Here is a 17,810-nt window from a genome sequence, read left to right as displayed (position 1 = left end):
ATGCAATTAGTTTTTTTTGGGATAATACTTTTTATTTTAAAGCTAAAGCCCTTTAATGTAACTTCCCTAAAGGCGTTTTTGACATTCCACAAGGAGTTATAGGTATTTCAAGTAATAAAATTTGGCTTTTTTTGTATCACAGTTTCAATAAATATCAATAAATTCATGGAATTAAAACTGTTAGTTTATAACTTTGATTGGAATTTATGAAAATTTTTGTTTGTGTAAAGTAAATACACTGTTCTTGTCAAATAATAAAGATATCTTTATGAAATTTATATTAAATGTTCTTGATACAGTATTGACAAGTGGAATTTAAACTAATTTAATTTTAAGATGAAATATAATAATAACACAAAAAACAAAGTTTTAAAGCAAAAATAAATAATAAAGTTTAAAAAAATAAAAATATGAATTGTTTACAGTATGTACTGATTACACTATCTTAAGATGGGCTGAACAGTCCATACTAATTTTGCTAATTTAATGTACTTTTTTCTAAGAAACCCTTTAAGCTACAGGATTCAAATGTATACCTAGTTAATGTTTATTTTTGTATTCTACTGAAATTGTAACTTTTCTTAATCTCGGTGTATAAAAGGCAAAGTCTGTCACTCACTAATTTCATCACTAATTTTTGAATTTTTCGTTATTCCAGAAAGTTGAAATATGACACGTGTATGCCTTATGAATTAAATATAAAAACTAAAGCATCTTCATAAAGATTAAGCATTGGGTTTGCAACCCCTCAAAGAACTATATTTTGTTTTTTGACGTCTCAATGTCGTTAAAGGATGAAATTTGTGAAGTGTCTTGTGCTCTCAACAGACAAATAAAAGATTTTTTACATACAAAGATCAACCGTCCATAGGTGTGAAAATTAAGTTATAACACCTAGAAGAGCTATATTATGTTTTTCTACTTCTCATTGTCCTAGAAAGATGAAATTAGATAAACACATGTCTTGTGTTTTCAGCAGACAAATAAAATACTGTTCATGAAGGTTAACTACTTATAAGTGTTGATATAGTGTTGCAACTCTTAGAAAAATTATATACATATATTTTTTCAACTTCCCAATAACCTACTACAATGAAATTTTGTTTTTTTTTATTAGAAAGAATGACTCTCAACAGAAAAAGAAACAATTTTTCGTGCAGATGGGGGGGGGTGGGGGGGGGGGGGGGTGGGGGGGGGGGGGGGTGGGGGGGGGGGGGGGTGGGGGGGGGGGGGGGTGGGGGGGGGGGGGGGTGGGGGGGGGGTTGATTATAGTTAAACGAATAATACAAAGTTAACAGTTATTTTAAGTATGCTCATCATCAAATAATAAAGCAAGTATAAATTATTTAGAGACAGCCGTTATTGAAATAACCGGACCAAATAAAATTTTAGTTTTAGTTTCCTAAATATAAATAATTTTACATTTGACAAAAATTTGAAATTGATTTTCATTATGTGATGGAATTTATACTTAGTTGTAGTTATTGCTTGGCTACACTCAAAAATACAACTCACTCCCTCAAAAGCAACATACCAAAATAATATTTGTTTATCAAACAGCTGACTTGTGTTAAAAATTAACCCTTTTTCCTGATTCATTTGGATTTAATGGATTGAATTTTATATTTCAAAATTACAGTGAAAACTACTTTGACTCCACAAAATAATTTGAAACAGTTCAGAGTTGTTATTAAAATGAAGCATCCAAATTGAATGAGCAATTCTGTTCCAAGTTTTCTAATAATACATAATTTATTTTGGATTCAAAATTTACTCATCCAAAAACATTATGGAAAAATAACAGAGTGTTTACAAGCTTGAATCAAAATGTTTGGCAGTGGTAGATCAGAAATTATTAGACATAATTAACATGAGTGAAAAATCATCCTCCCATACTGATGAAAAATCAATGTAAAAAGCAAAACACACATGAACATTATCATGGATTCCTTGGTAACCAAAACAGTTGAAGGTAAAACTTACGATGCTGAACATTGCTTTGCCCAATGTAAAAAAACTCATTTAGCCACAATGGAATTTGTGAGTATTCAAATCTCATGAGTATAGATAAATATTTGGAAGAAACAAGAAAGTTACTTTCAAACACCTCTGAGTTTTGAATCTTTGCACAATTATTTTACAGTTTTTTTTTAGAACTCATGGAGGACATTTTATTCTCAACTTGCCAAATAAAAAATCATCAACAAAAACTCACTTCAGGTATATTAGTAAAAGATTTATTGGAAGTCAAGAACTTGTATGTGTCCCTTTCTGAGTTGGCACAATCACTGACAAAATGTTAATTTTAGCAAGCCACAAAAGATGTCAAAACAAACATCACTGAATAAAGAAACTTGTGGAAACCAAGATCAGTGAATTGAAACACTGTTTTAATGGCTGCCTTTAGAGAAATTACCAAAGTAAAGCTGGGACATTGAACACTATTTAAAGTACAACATGATAGAGGTGCAATACAATTAAAACTAAAAACTGAGCCAAAGGTAAGTTAAAAAAATATTAAACATTTTTATATGTCTGGATTTACTAACTGAATATTTCTTACAACTACACCAATTATTTTCAATAATTTTCAACTTCTGTTGTAAACATTAAGATGTAAACTTATTCAAAACTTTTAACGCTATATTTTCTTCAGCATCTATCAGAAATTCTAAAGTATGTAGGGCCCTACTGTTTTTTTAAGGTTTACAAGGTAACTTAGTAAAATTTTCATACAAATTCTTATATTTAAGTATGCACAAAATATGACATATAATTTTTATTTTTAAGAATCATAGAATTAACTAGAAAGGTTAAAGAAAGGAACATATGTTTATGGCATCTTTTGAATGAAATAAATTGAAAAAAATACATAAAAGTATGCATGTGCAACTAAAAATATTTGTTTTATAATAAAAAACTAGAATAGTCAAATTGGAAGAAATTGTATTTATGAAAAGAGAAACATATGGCTTCAAGGTTTTTATGACATTATTAATAATTTTTATTTTATTGAGAGAACAGTGTAAAAAAAACAGCAGTTTATGCTTATTTTGCAGTTGATATGAAATGAAATTATGAAAAATACTTCTCATGTGATAATATCTGCTGTTCTTTTGTAGTGAAGTTAGCTGGTGTAGCATTACATGTATGCCTTTGACATTTTTATTTTCTAAAACTATTAGATTCTCTCAAAAATTTGAGTATAGAAGAGATCTGATATTTTACTAGGAGTTACTAGCTTCTATCCACAAGGTTGCCTCTCAACCCATTAACATCTTCACTGCAGCCCTACACTGAGTGACATCGATATGAAGTCTCAGCCTCTACACCATGAGGCATCTGCCACAAACAACGTGTTAGGGTGGTGCAATCCACTTTTGGGTTGAATAAAATTTTTTAAATTTAATAGTCACAATCCTTCAAGACACTCTTCTTGAAGACAGAAAAAGAACACCAAAATTTCACTTCACAAGAAATTATGGATATTTGAAGTAGTCATGTTGGGTCTTTTTATAAACAGGCCCAATGGAAAATGTTCTGATGATAAGGATTTCTAATTTTTACAGTAAGTTCAATGAAGTAATATGATCGGAGGTATTGACATATTTTTTTATTTTGGAAAACATGAGTTAATTTTTCCACTATGTTTAAAATGTTTTGGGGAAAATATTAATTTGATATATTTTGGAATTAAAAATATGTAACTCCCTCTAAGAGAATGATATTTAAGATTTTGAGTTTTTAAATTGTAAAAAAACATATTAGTATGGAATCTGCGTTGATTCTTAAAAAGATACTTAGGATTTTCAGTCTGCTTCCTGCCACGATGCTCATGGATACATGAGCAGAAGTGCACTCGCCCTTCCCCCACCACAGGCACTCCCCTTGCCCGGCTTTATCCCTCTAGCCCCTCAATTAATTCCTCTCTTCCTTTGCGCTGCACTTGATGTCTCCGTTCTCAGCTCTATCGTAACTAAATAAATAGTTTTACAAACAAAGCTAATCTCACTGAGTCTTGCTTGTGTTAAGCTGAGCATACACAACTTATTTAGTTACATTCAGTTACCTTCATTAGAAGGAAGAGTGGGTAGATATGTGTGCTATTGGGACGTACTGACAGCACATAGAGTAGAGTATGAAGACCTACACTTTCCAACTTCTTGCCAATATGTAAAAACAAAATCTTTCAATGATATACTGCCTGTTATTAAACTAATCTTGCTGACAGATACTAATTTTATTTTATATGCAGTGGAAATAATATTAATAAACAAAGATCGTAAACCCAAAATTAGTATTACAAGTGCTCAGAAGAAAAGAGATTAAAGTTTATTACAAATAAAATAACTTTACAGTTACTCAATTATTTGTGTTTAGTATATTTACCAAAGAAAAATATTCATCAAACCTTAAAATTATTCTTAAAAAAAACTAAAAAATTATTCTCACAGCAAAAATGAAACAACTAAAAATGTGATTCCTACTATAAACTTTAAAAGAAAAAGAAAATCAAAAAACTTTTTTAATACAGTTACTTAGAATAAAATGTAGATAAAATTATACATGTATATATTTAAATTTATATATTCCTTTACTTATATGGATTATTTCTTTTACTTCAAAGATTTAAAAATTGTAGCAGTTTCTCTTCTATTTAATTTTAATAAATATTTCGGGTTTTAAGACTAATTAACTTTAAGTCAGTTTTAGACAGGTTTGTGACATCAACTTTCACGGTATCACCATTTCGTGGCAGTAATGTTCACGGTCTCATCTTTCATTCATTTATTTACTAGTGTACAATTCCCAATTTCCTATTCCTTTTCATAAATTAAAAGTTGTTTAAAAAAAACCGCCTATGAATCAACCCAACTTTGTATACACTCATTATTATTCATTATTCATATTTTGAATTGTATTTCTTTTTTTATCAACAGAATTAATATGCCTCTGAATGAAGGAAATATTGTAATAAGTCATTACGCTTGTATAAATACTTAAAAATTTATAGAGTGGAATATAATGTTTTGTGGAAAACTGAATTATAAAAGGCCCGAACTTGCTTCCAGACATTAATATAAACAATTAGTATTAAATTGTAAAATGTTTAAATAAAATAAGCATGAAAAGATTACATGCAAGATTTAAACATTTGCAACAGAATAATCACTGTTTTAAACAATAACTAGATTCTTGACTGTCACTGTCTTTGAGTGTGAAGGCTTACAAAACAATTAAATACTAACATATATTTCCTGAAAGAACAACACAAATGCTGTTTATATAACTATTTTTTAACTTATTTTTGCACATTTATGTATTAAGAATAAACCAGGAGCAGTAGGTGCATTTTTAAAAGAATTCATGAATCCATTTCTGTATGGCCAGACTTCAGGTTCAAACTTTACAAATAGGAAAAATGTTACAATTTATTAAATACAGCTTTAATTTGTTTCAGAAAAATAATAACGAAGTGATTGATTCCCCTACTCAAACTGAGGAGAGTAATGCATTCAAAATAATTGATATGAACACAGTCAATATGCCAAATAATTATAGACTAGCTAGTGAATGTTGCATGAAAGCTCCTCTTGGAAATAAAATATATAATCCTCCTTCAACTTTATTTTCCTTTGATTCTGAACAAGCGGAAGAAAATCACTCCCCTACCAAAGGGGAAACCTGGAATGATTGGTATAATAACAAGTCTCTGGAGGAAGCATATGGCGACTTTATAATGCAATCAGTTATTTATCCTTCAGATTTTCTTTTTTTAGACCCCACACCTCTATTCCTACATTCAAAAATAGGATCTCCTCAAAGCCACACACCACTTAAAATTTACAGTGTGGATTCATTAAATAATGAAGAATCAAATCAAACAAATACTCAAAATAGATTGAATGATGAGGATGTCAATGTTACTGAACAAGCTGAGGTTGCATCTGACTCAGAAATAAACTATTGGAAGAAGACGGATGTAAAACATCCAGTAACAAATAGCTATGTTGAGGGAGACTTATTCAACAGAAATCTTAATTCAATGCACAATTACATCACAATCCTTTAATTTTGAGGAAAAAATAACTACACTATTCAACACAATAAAGTCAAAAGAAATTGATGACGATATTTTTTGATGCAACACCACTACAAATAGATAATAGTGAAATGTCATTATTAAAACCAAAATTTGTGAACTCAAGTTTCAAGGGAAAATAGTATGTTAACTATGAATGAAAAACAAACAAATAAGTTTATTTACAATTCAAAAAGTCACTGATGGGAAAAAGAAGATCCTGAAAAATCAAACGGACAATAGAAACATTACTGAGCAATGTGACAAAACTAACAAACTGTTTTCTGATTCATACAGCTGTAACATAGGTAAGGAATATCCTTGTCCACCACCTTCCTTAAGTGAAGTGATTTATGATAAAAAATCATTGATTGAACTTTTCAGAACCAGAGAATTGAACAACGATTCATACTCTGGTTCATGTCCAGCAGAGGAAAGTGCTTTCTGTATGTGGCCCTGTTGCAGCAGAATACATTCATGTGTCCAAAGAAAGACAACAGAATAGACACCAATTCTATATTAAGTAATAATTCTACTTCTTCCACCAACAGTTCAGAAAACAATTATTTCTCTCTTCATTTGAAGAAGAGTTATGAACAAAAAACAAGATTTATGATGGTGATTTAATTGTTTTAGAAAACTCTGATACGTTTAAGGATGATTATAATTCAAGCTACTCACTCCTAAACCAGTCATTAGTAGTATTTGACATAGATAAAGCCAAATTAAAGGGGATAGGGAAGAAAAGGACACGAGAATAAGAAATTAAAAAATACTCAAGCTGTGTCTTTGAACAAAAAGGGAGTGGCTAAAGGCAGAAAAGCTATGGAAAAAGAAAAGCTAGCTGTGCATTATACTGATTGTGTTGATTCTTTTGTTGTAAAAAACAAAAATCACGACCAAGAAAAATTTGAACTTTTACAAGTGTAAACATAATTACAATAATAAAAACAACTGGAATTCTTTCATATCTATATTTACATCTAAAGTTGGTCCATTCAACCCGCATCAACCATCACAGAATGTTCAGGAAGATATTATACCAACATTGGACCAGAGCCATTGCAAAGAAATGACCTAGATGACTAATATTCACACTCTAAACTAGCTCTGGTGGACCCTTCAGGCTGTTTGATCTCAACGGATATCCTCTCACAGACTCTGGAGGAAATGTGCTGAAGGATCCCTATGGCAAGAGTGTCGTTCACCTTGACTCAACTGGAATCCCAAAAAATGATGCCATAGTATTTGATGCTGCAGGTAATTCCCCAAAAGATGTCAACTTTGATCCAACCCAAAAACCCAAAACTAACAGTATCATAATCAAACTCACTGATAACTTCAAAAGACCTCTACATTTGTTTGATAAGTACGGGCGCCCACTGACAGATTCATTTGGTAAACTATTAGTCAACATCCACGGTCGACCCTTACTGAGATTTGATAATTTTGGTCGACCCAACTCAGACTATCGAGGTGGTCCACTGTATAACGGACAGTGGATTCCGATGGTCTTACAAGACTGGGGAATCAATCTCGAAAGAGCAACTAAGTAATGAAAACACAATAGAACACTCGATGGAGGATCCATGTGAACCCATTGCTTTAGACGAAACTTATCAAGATTGGAAAGCAGGAAATTTAAATAGTGACTCTCTTGATACTAAATGGGATCCTAAACCCTGTATATTAAACAACAAAAATTCTGATATTTGGCTTCAAGTGGAAAGTGTACTTCAGCATTTACCAAAAAGGACACACACTAATTCAAAGCCCCTCTCAGGCGAGTGTAATTATCAATAATGTGACCATCAATCAGAATCCTATTGAAAAGGAATTACTTAAGACAATTATATATCATAACAATGTAGTGCAGGAAGATCTGAACTATGAGAACTGTAACAACAACTATTCCCGTAGTAACTTGTATCAGTACCAATTAAAGATGGAAGAAAAAACAAACCATGTAACTGAAAGCACATTCTTAGAGAATAAACAAACTGAATATTTACAGATTCCACATTATAAACTTCAGAATAAAGAAAACGAGTTTGTGAAAGACAATACACATTTGGAAAAACACAGAAATGGGTTTTTTGGACATTCTTTAATGGATAATAAGTCAAGTGGCAATGAAAATGTTCCATTCCACAATAAACTTTTGCTACAAAATAACTGTTCCAAAATGTTTTGATCATAATTACCTGTACAAAAAATATCTTGGACTTAATATAGAAGAGAAACATTTAAATAAAAAACAATTACGTTGGAAAACTAATTCTGTCTAATGAAAGTGATCCTAATACTAAAAATGGGAATTACTACTTTTTCAACTAATCCTTCAAATACAGGTTTAAAAAATAATCAATATCTGAACAATTTATGTAATGAGATTTTTGAAATTTCAGATTGACCCACCACAAGAAAGTAACACCTGCAATACCAACCAGTCTTATTAATATGCAGAAGACTTGGACCTGACACATCTTTCACTGAATTCCCAAGTTCTCCCTGATAGTAAATATACCACAGAAACAACAACCTGTGATGAAACCAAAAATAATGTTAAAAAATCCATTGAGTAACAAACAAATAGGAAAACACATTACTGAAAAGTATGATGATATTAAAAAGCAGTGCAATTCTAAAAAAATACAATAAAAATGAATCACATGTCCCTAGTAAAAATAAGCAATACCAAAGTGTTTTTAAAAACAGGGATCAATTTGAACTATGCTTTGAACCATCAGACTTTAAAAGCAGTAGTGGAATAAATGAAAAACTTCAAAATGATAGCAGTGTGCCATCTTCCTTGAAACCTCAGTTATCAATCAATATCTTAAACAAAGAAGACAAACATTATGAAATTAAAGTAGCAGAAAGAGTAAAAGATGAGTTAGAGAACAGAACAGTACACCCGAATGTTGAAACATTGTTCCCGGAGGACAAGAATAACAATGCAGAAACTTTAGCTTATATAAAACTACAAAGTTGGATAAGAATAAAATAGAGAAATATAACAAATCTGTTAAAAATTGTTGTTGCCAAGAAGAAGAAAAACATTTTAAGGACCAAAAACAAAAAGAAATATATAGATTCTCCATTTAGATTTCCTTCAGACAATTAGAGTAGATTCAACAATTGCCCTAGAAAGTAATGTTGAAGTTCGGGATGCTCACCAGAAACAATTGTTTATGCTCTGGTATACATTCAACGCACAGAGTAAGATTTAACAACAGAGACAATGAAAACATGCAGGATTTCAATAAAAGTATAATTGCAGAAAATAAATTTGAAGAAGGTTAAACTCTGTAACGAAACAAAAAACCAACTTAGAGAGAAAACCCCAAGAGAATGCAGATTTAACCCAGAATCAAACAATGACAATGATATGTCAGATAAAAATAAACAAAAAAACACTGGTAGAAAAAATACAAGTTCCATGAAAAAGAATAACCCCTCCAATAAAGAATGTACCTTGGTGTCCTTTCTAGGAAGTCCAGTTAAATATTGTTCTCAATAAAATAGAAAATAAACGGTCATCAAGGCCACATAATGAAGAGAACGATAATACTTTGGACAAAAAGAATTTGAAACTAAATGAGAAAAACATTTCAAAAACAAATCAAATAAAAAACAGTAGCCAAAGAGATAAAAATTTACAGGATAAGAAAATCAAAACTCTTTATGAGTCTTCATACAAAAATGAATTTAAATTTCAAGATAACATTTTACAAACTGGTAAGACAGTAGAAAAAGAATATTCAAAACATAGAAAAAATCTTATAGCTTACAAATCGAAGAGTTGTAATGATATTTTTGATAAAAATAAGGTGACTGTGATGAGTTATTCCGGAAATGAAAATGATTCCCAAGAAGAGAAAACATTGGCGATGTTGGTTATAAAAAGCAATGTTGATATTCGAAAGTGTTCAAGTTTTAGCAGTTGCTTTTACAAATAATCAGAAAAAAGGCTACTATGATCAACAATCACACACGAAACAATGAGCTTCGATTATCCAAACAGAAAGGTAAAACAATTGCGTTCAGAACAAATAATACCAGAAAAAAAGTGTCCCAGTATTCTTCAATCTAGTGGAAAACCTACAAAAAATACAAATGAAAACAAAAAATACTCTGTTGGAAGACATTCTAAACCTGCTTCTAGAAACAAAACAAAAGATATAAGTTTATTTAGGAAGTTATATCCCACATCTAAGAAACACTAAAATGTTTTGTGAAATATTTTGGTAAATTGTGAAATATATTATTGTCTTAAATTAAAAACAACTTTGTTATCTAATGATTATTTGATATTTTATCTTAAAGAAAGCATACTGACAGCGAAAAATATACATATTTAGTACTTGGTGGAAATGTTCATTTTACTGCCAAGTAATATGGGGAGCCCTTTAAAAAGTTGCATGTGTATGTGTATATGACTGTCCATTTAATCAAGACATATCACTAGAGATCAGGACAAATGGATGAATTTTATTAAATTTATCATCTGTATTATCTGTACCAGTTTTTTTTTTTCATTTACATTATGAAGTTTAAATTTCTTTTAACCAGATAACCACCAATTGAGGTACCCTGATTTTGAAAAGGTATTTTAGAACATTCTTAATACATGTATCATAATATTTAAGTTTATTTTTTAATATTATAATAAAACAATATTTTCAATCATTTTTTTATTATGTTAAAATATTTTTCTTTATTTTAGATGATCATGGTTTCACAATTGGTACAAAAGTCCATTTAAAAAATTCCAAAATATACAAAATTTTTTTAAATCTTATCCAGTTTAAAAATGTTATGCTTTCTTGTTCTTATTTTATAAACTGCTTATTTTTATAATTAACAACTTGGAATAGAGCATTTCTGTGAAAATCTATTAACTCCAGTAACATGTAACAACTTTTGTCACTTTGGTTGTAAAACATTATTGTTTACACCAACAATAATAAATTAACCATGACATGTGGGAAAATTTTTTTTAATATCAAAAATTTATCAATTTTGAAAAATTAAAACTATAACTATCTGCTTTATTAATACAAAATCTAAGAAAGTTAAATACTTTCTAAAACATTTCTATACCATTCCACAAAATAATACTACAAAATGAAATAATTTGTTGTAACAATAATGTAAACAATCAAACAATCGCCAAGGCAATAAATCATACACAAAATGATGAGATTGAAAAATACATTCCATGTATTCTTACTCACCTGGTATTACTGTGAAAGTCAGGGTATAATATTGCAAAAAAAAAAACAAAATTTGATATTCTAATGATTGGGGGGGGGGGGGGTGGGGGGGGGGGGGGGTGGGGGGGGGGGGGGGTGGGGGGGGGGGGGGGTGGGGGGGGGGGGGGGTGGGGGGGGGGGGGGGTGGGGGACGTATTAATAGTAATTATGTTAAGAGCTTCCAGCTTGATTGCATCTTTAAAAGTGGATACTTTTCTATTTACAGAGCAAGGAAGGTGCCCAGCATATTCCTATCACAAGAGACAATTCCACAATTGAGTTCCGGAATGTCAATTTCAGCTATGTGTCTGGCAAGCCCATCTTTGACAATCTTTCTCTGACTATACCTGCAGGAAAGAAGATAGCAATTGTAGGAGGTTCTGGATCTGGGTGAGTCAGATTCCTGTTCTCCTCACCGAAATTATTACAACTTCACAATTTATTGTCTAGAATACAGTTTTATATCTCTAATTTAATTTATTTTGGATCAGAGGAAATGAAATCGGCAGATTACTTACGAAATTATGAGTTATCTTAGTGAAGTGGTATTAAATAGTTGTTAATTCTGATATACTATTGACAGTATAAAGTAAACAGACAAAATTTCTGGGTCTGGATGGATATTTTTAACACCTTTAGTGCCAAAATCTCACACTACTTGACACTATCTAGGTGTTACTCTTCATGAGATTCTGGCACTGTAAGAGTTAACAACACGTAGTATAGTTAGTCAACTATCGCTATATAACACCTTGAGTGTCAATATCTCATGTTTCTTGACAATATCTAGATTTTCCTACATTCTACATGAGATTCTGGAACTGTAAGGGTTAACATAGTATAGTTAGTCGATTATCGCTGTATAAAAAAATATAGTATAGTTTTTTTTACTATTGCTGTTTAATAAATAATTCATGTATGTGCATTAGAATGGTACTATTTTTCGTATTAAATATTAAGATCAATAATTCAATTAAATATTGACACTAAAAGTGTCAATAGAAGATTCATACTGATATCAGTTGATTACTGTTATTGATTTATGTGAGTTTTATTTAAACTTCAAATAACAATTATTTTGAAATTTTATTACACATTATTTTTTAACCCTATAAGTGGCGGTCATTTGTGGTTTCAGTGGCAGGCCGTTTTCGGGTAAATTGCTGTGATCGTTAAACTTATTTTTAGAAAATATTGTCTAAGTGATAACCTAGCAACATTATATATTTTTGTTTTCCTTATGAACTATATAATAAGAATAAATATAATATTTGGTTCCTTACCTTTATTTTCAGATGAATATCATTGTAGATGTGTAAAGATTTTCTTAAAAAAAAATAATTTTTGAGTTCTACTGTCCGTCACTTTGAAACTATTGGAGCTACAAAATAATGTCAATTCACAGAATATACACAATTTTATTCTAAACAAATTACTTCCTATACATTTTTTTCTATTTACAAGAACAAAAAAGTTAGATGGGAAAAACTAAATCTATGTATAAACTGGTTTTTTTACTCCGAGTCACTAGAAGGGACTTGTCTTTTCCTCCCAGTAGTGTAGGGCCTATAATAGTGGCTTAGTTTGTCATAGCACAGTGGATGAATGCCACAGTTGCAGCCTGGGCACACCAGTATACAATTTTCTTTCTTTTTACTGTAGGGTCTTTTGCGCAAATTATGCAAACCCTTTCTTTTTTTTCCTTCTAAATGAACAATTGCATGTTTTTTACTAGGGCCTACTTGGTGTGGACCTGCAACCAAAGTGTCAGGAATGGTTTCCTTTCTTACTAATTCTTGAACCACTGAATCTACAAAATCATCTCTTGCCATAGGCTTGTCTGAGTTTTGGAAATACAATATGTAGGCATTGAACATCACGATGTCAACCATATTGAAAAATATATTTTTCCAATACTTCTTGCTTTGTTTTGCGCAAGAAAGGTGATAGATACTCTTGTCACTGCTGTCCACAGCGCCCATTTTTAAGTTGTATTTATTTATAATAACTGGTTTTACTGCTTGCAGTCCACTTTTGCTGGTAATTTATTTATCTTCAGCGTGACAGCCAGTTGTTAATAAATATACAGGTTTCCTAGATTTTTGTTTGTTTGTATTTTACAAGCAAAATTTCACCTTGCCTATAGTAAATACTTTCTTGCTCCCCCAACTGAGCAGCAATGATATTCTTACACAATTCTTTAGAATTTTTATTTATTTAGTCAAAAATGTTTTCTTACTTAGTAATTCACGGGCCAGTGGGAGTTTAGTGTAGTAATTATCTGTAAAAACATGATGACCTTTATTTAGAAGGTTACAAGAAGTTAACTGGTCAATCACAACTTTTTGTGTGAATGAGCCTGGATTTTGTGTTAAAAAGTCTTTTCCAGTGTACAATGCCACATTCAAAACATAATTTGTGTTGCTATCACACATCTCAAATTTTGTATCCCATACCGCGCACGTTTTTTATTCGGCATGTACATTATAAATACACAAATGTTTTTCATAGCTATCAGGGACTTGTCTGTTGCAAGATTTTGCCCAGGTATAAAATGCTCTTTTAGTTTTAAATTGAAATAATCATAAAATGTCCTAATTTTATTCCATGGATCAAAATTTGGATCACTACGTTGTACATTTTGAGAGCGGCTTACATGAAACGTAGAGCTAATAAGTTGAAATTTTCTCAGAGTCATGTTCTCGGGAAAAAATGGATGGTATCTATTACTTTTGGTACTCCAGTAATCAACTATATTTTTTTGCCTTACTAGTCCCATATTTAGTATCAATGCTATAAAGGTTTTTATTTCACTTTCTGTGAGGTGAACCCATTCTTTCAGCCTAGAAAATCGTCTAAGCTCACCAGAATTCCTTTTGTCTCTCATAGTTTTTGCAGCATAAAAGTTAGTTTAGTTTTTTATCAGGTTCCATAGGTAGTTGGTAAAGAAAAGGATAGAAAAATATTATATAGGCCTAGAGTTTCTGGCAGGACAGTCTTTGATTCCAGGGTTTCTTACGCTGAACTCAGCTTCAATATTTCTGTCTGGCTCGAGTGAAAGTACTTGGATCCAAGTACGAGGTTGTAGGGGTTGTGGAAGTCTATGTACAAGGGGGGTTTCAGAGTCAGATGCACTTGAATCTTCATCACTAAGTTGGTTTTCGTCTTCACTGCTTGACGAAAAATCTCGCAATGAAACATTATCCGGTATTTCATCAGCGGGCACATCACTTTCCTCGTCAGAACTAAGAGTATCCTCTTGCAATAATTCAAGAATATCACTAGAACCAACATTTTCCATGATGAACGAATAACCTAAACATTTACCGGTAACACAAACAACGCAATAAACAATAATATACTGACAATAACAGTACGCAAAGTCGCCAAACAAAACAGTGACGAGACAAGTAGACAGTTGTTCTCTCGTCTGCCGCCAGGTCAAAAGAAAACTGTTGGATTCATTTAAGCCAGCAAGTATTAGTAACATGAATACACACTATACTATATGATATGGATAGGAAATTTCATGGAGAATACAATAGTTTAAACTAGGCCTAAAAATAATGGACGGTTGCGGAGCAACAGCTTTAAATGTGAAGCGATGGCTGTGACGGCGCTTGCCACTTATAGGGTTAATAAAACATTGTTATAATGTCACTTATGTTAAATAAAATAAACAATAAATTGAAATGGGGCTCCAATTTGTCCTTTTCATTAAGTTTTTAATTGATCTATAATTAAATTCTTAATAACTAATAAAGAAAATCGGTCCTTTATCATTTTGTTCATTGACTAGAAGCTGTAATTTAGTAATAAATTGTAATCCATATGCTATATTACACCAATAAAAATATGTAATTTAATGTATTGTATGATGTAATATAAAATTTTCAATTTTTATTGCATGTTTAATAGTGATATTTGATAGGAAGTCTTCGATGATCCGGTTGCTCTATCGCTTTTTTGAGCCTACATCTGGGGATATTTTCATTGGAGGTGTCAACATCAAGGACATTGACTTGGACTGTTTGCGGAAATCAATATCAATTGTTCCACAGGTAATTTAAATTTCCTACTTCAGTCTTAAACATAGCGTTGATGGGTATGAATAATGGATTCAAATGTATGTTACCAAAGTAACTATTTGGTGGTTAGTTTACTGAAATTCTGATTTTAATATTGGTTTAGCATTTTTTTCATCAAGGTGTTTTTGTTTTTCTCTCAAAATACATATTAGTCATCATTTGGACAACCCTGTAGTAAAATTTATTTGCAACCAAACTTTTTGAATACCAAAATTAAATACATTGTTTAGTCATTCATTTATCTTGGACCTAATTATTGTAATAAATTACCATTATTGTTAAAATTAGGTTCATCTAAAAACATTTTACTTTTTTAAACTGATTATTTACTTTTGAGGAATTATAAATTGTCTACTTCTCATTATTATCTTGTTTTAAGAGCTGAATATGTTACAACTCTGGTTTATTAGGTTATAGTTCAAACATATCTGTATCTGAAGAAGTATAACTATGCTATAAAGAATTGAATCCTGAACACCATTGTGAATATTACCATGAATATTCTGTACATATTACCAAATTTTATTCTAATACGTCAATATGTTGGTTTGTGGCTGGCAGGACTCCGTGTTATTTCACGAGACCATCTTTTACAACCTCCACTATGGGGACTTATCTAAGAGCAAGGAGGAAGTATTTGAGGCCTCCAAAATGGCTGACCTCCACGACTCTGTCGCAAGATGGCCTCAAGGATATGATACCCAGGTAATAAGTTCAGTTACTCATATGTGTTATTATATTTCAAATTGAACAGAACACCATTATATTATTAGAAGTTAAATTGATTAAAAGTTTTGAGTACTGTGTTCAAGTAGGAGAAATAAATTTAGACATTCTTAATTTGACCTAACCGGAACTACTACTGATGTACTAAAAATGTATGACCTATTCCCCTTGGTCACACTTCAGTTTCAAAAGCACTTAGTGAAACCATTAAGAGCCAGCTGTAGTTAAATGAACGTTGTTTTACCTCTTAAGAACAATGTTAAACTTCAAACTCTTTTACGACATTATTTTTAGGTCTTAGAAAATGATGGAAGATGTCTTCCATCTTGTTGTGTTCTTATAGTTTAAAGATAAGATTAATCTTACAGCTTCCAGCAGCTTTTCAGTTTTTCTGAGTAACCAACAAGAATATTAGAAAAAAAACTAAAAAGCATTTGGATGTGTATCATTAAAATCAGTGATATCCCATAATTCTATGACTATAAATAAGGTTGTAAAAGTTTTTGAAGATTAACATTGTTCATTTGGGGCTACAATCAAGATAGCTGCCATTACAGCTGGCTCTTAAAGAAGTATAAAACAATCCGATAATTTTCAACAACACTGTATACATGTTATTTTTCTTAGTTTAAACATATTTTTGTCTTACTTCCCATTTGGGATTTTTTTAGAATTGATCAGACTTAATGTTATTGAAGTATATACAAAAACATCTGCTTTGTGCTCTTCAGGTTGGAGAGAGAGGTCTAAAACTGTCTGGAGGGGAGAAACAGAGAGTAGCCATTGCCCGAGCAATACTCAAGGGAGCTCCTGTACTAGTCTTTGACGAGGCTACTTCTTCTCTTGATTCTATCACTGAACACGTAAGTGTTAACAAGTATTAGAGAGTAAAATCAACAAAAATTGTTATATTAATTTTACTGTTATCTAGGTTTTCTGATTCACATATGTCATACTAAATATCCATACACAGGATTTTTTTTATATTATTCATTGGTTTGAGTTCTATTGGTCTTTTTTAATAAGTGGTTTTCTGAAGAAAGGGTTCTGTGAACCCAAAAATTAAAAACATGAAGATTGATTTTTTATCTTTTTATAATTTTAACCTATTTTCAAGTGTATTGATGCCTATTGATATTACTGAAGATATATATATATATATATATATATATATATCTCAACCAATTAATATCAAACTTTGTACTCTTGTATACAATAAAGTAAGAAAGTACAGTAAGGTGTCACTGACCTGTTTTTCTGTGACTGATAGAACATCCTGGATGCTCTGCAACGAGCAACGGAGGGACGCACATCTATCTGTATCGCTCACCGACTCTCTACAGTGATGGATGCTGATGAGATCTTGGTGCTGCAGAATGGCCGACTCCAGGAGAGAGGCTCCCATCAGCAGTTGCTGAACAATCCTCACTCACTGTACTCTCGCATGTGGAACATGCAGCATAACGGTTCTTCTGCTCGGGCCGCAAGCGCTATTTAGTTGTACACGTACAAATATTGTTTCCTCCTGTCCTTTTACTGGGCATCTCTTGTCTCTTCTTTAAAGTCATTTCTTTTAATTAGGTTTGAACAAATTATTTCATTTAATTCTACCAATTGTTTGATGTGTGTTTTAGTCTTATTAAAATCATTACAAAA

The 17,810-nt window shown here is 31.3% G+C and overlaps 1 protein-coding gene and 1 long non-coding RNA gene across 2 annotated transcripts; both read left to right on the top strand.

The window, feature by feature from the left end:
• Positions 1-1,592: 1,592 nt before the first annotated feature.
• Positions 1,593-10,385, top strand: LOC124357718. The gene is made up of 2 exons (XR_006921969.1): positions 1,593-2,501; positions 5,462-10,385. It is a non-coding gene; the product is annotated as an uncharacterized LOC124357718 (long non-coding RNA).
• A 432-nt stretch (positions 10,386-10,817) lies between these two features.
• Positions 10,818-17,810, top strand: LOC124358431 (iron-sulfur clusters transporter ABCB7, mitochondrial-like). The gene is made up of 6 exons (XM_046810728.1): positions 10,818-10,832; positions 11,567-11,730; positions 15,272-15,401; positions 15,990-16,133; positions 16,886-17,017; positions 17,425-17,810. The coding sequence occupies exons 1-6, from the start codon at positions 10,818-10,820 to the stop codon at positions 17,650-17,652; spliced, it is 813 nt and encodes a 270-aa protein (XP_046666684.1). The 3' UTR covers positions 17,653-17,810.

The sequence above is a fragment of the Homalodisca vitripennis genome, chromosome 3 (genome assembly GCF_021130785.1).
Source record: "Homalodisca vitripennis isolate AUS2020 chromosome 3, UT_GWSS_2.1, whole genome shotgun sequence".
NCBI lineage: Eukaryota > Metazoa > Arthropoda > Insecta > Hemiptera > Cicadellidae > Homalodisca > Homalodisca vitripennis.
This window is presented reverse-complemented; position numbering and strand designations above follow the sequence as displayed.

Bases quoted from the DNA above. Each gene is read 5' to 3' on its own strand.
- LOC124358431 (XM_046810728.1), top strand. The intron at 15,402-15,989 runs GTAATTTAAATT...TGTGGCTGGCAG, and splicing joins CAATATCAATTGTTCCACAG to GACTCCGTGTTATTTCACGA. The intron at 16,134-16,885 runs GTAATAAGTTCA...TGTGCTCTTCAG, and splicing joins CTCAAGGATATGATACCCAG to GTTGGAGAGAGAGGTCTAAA.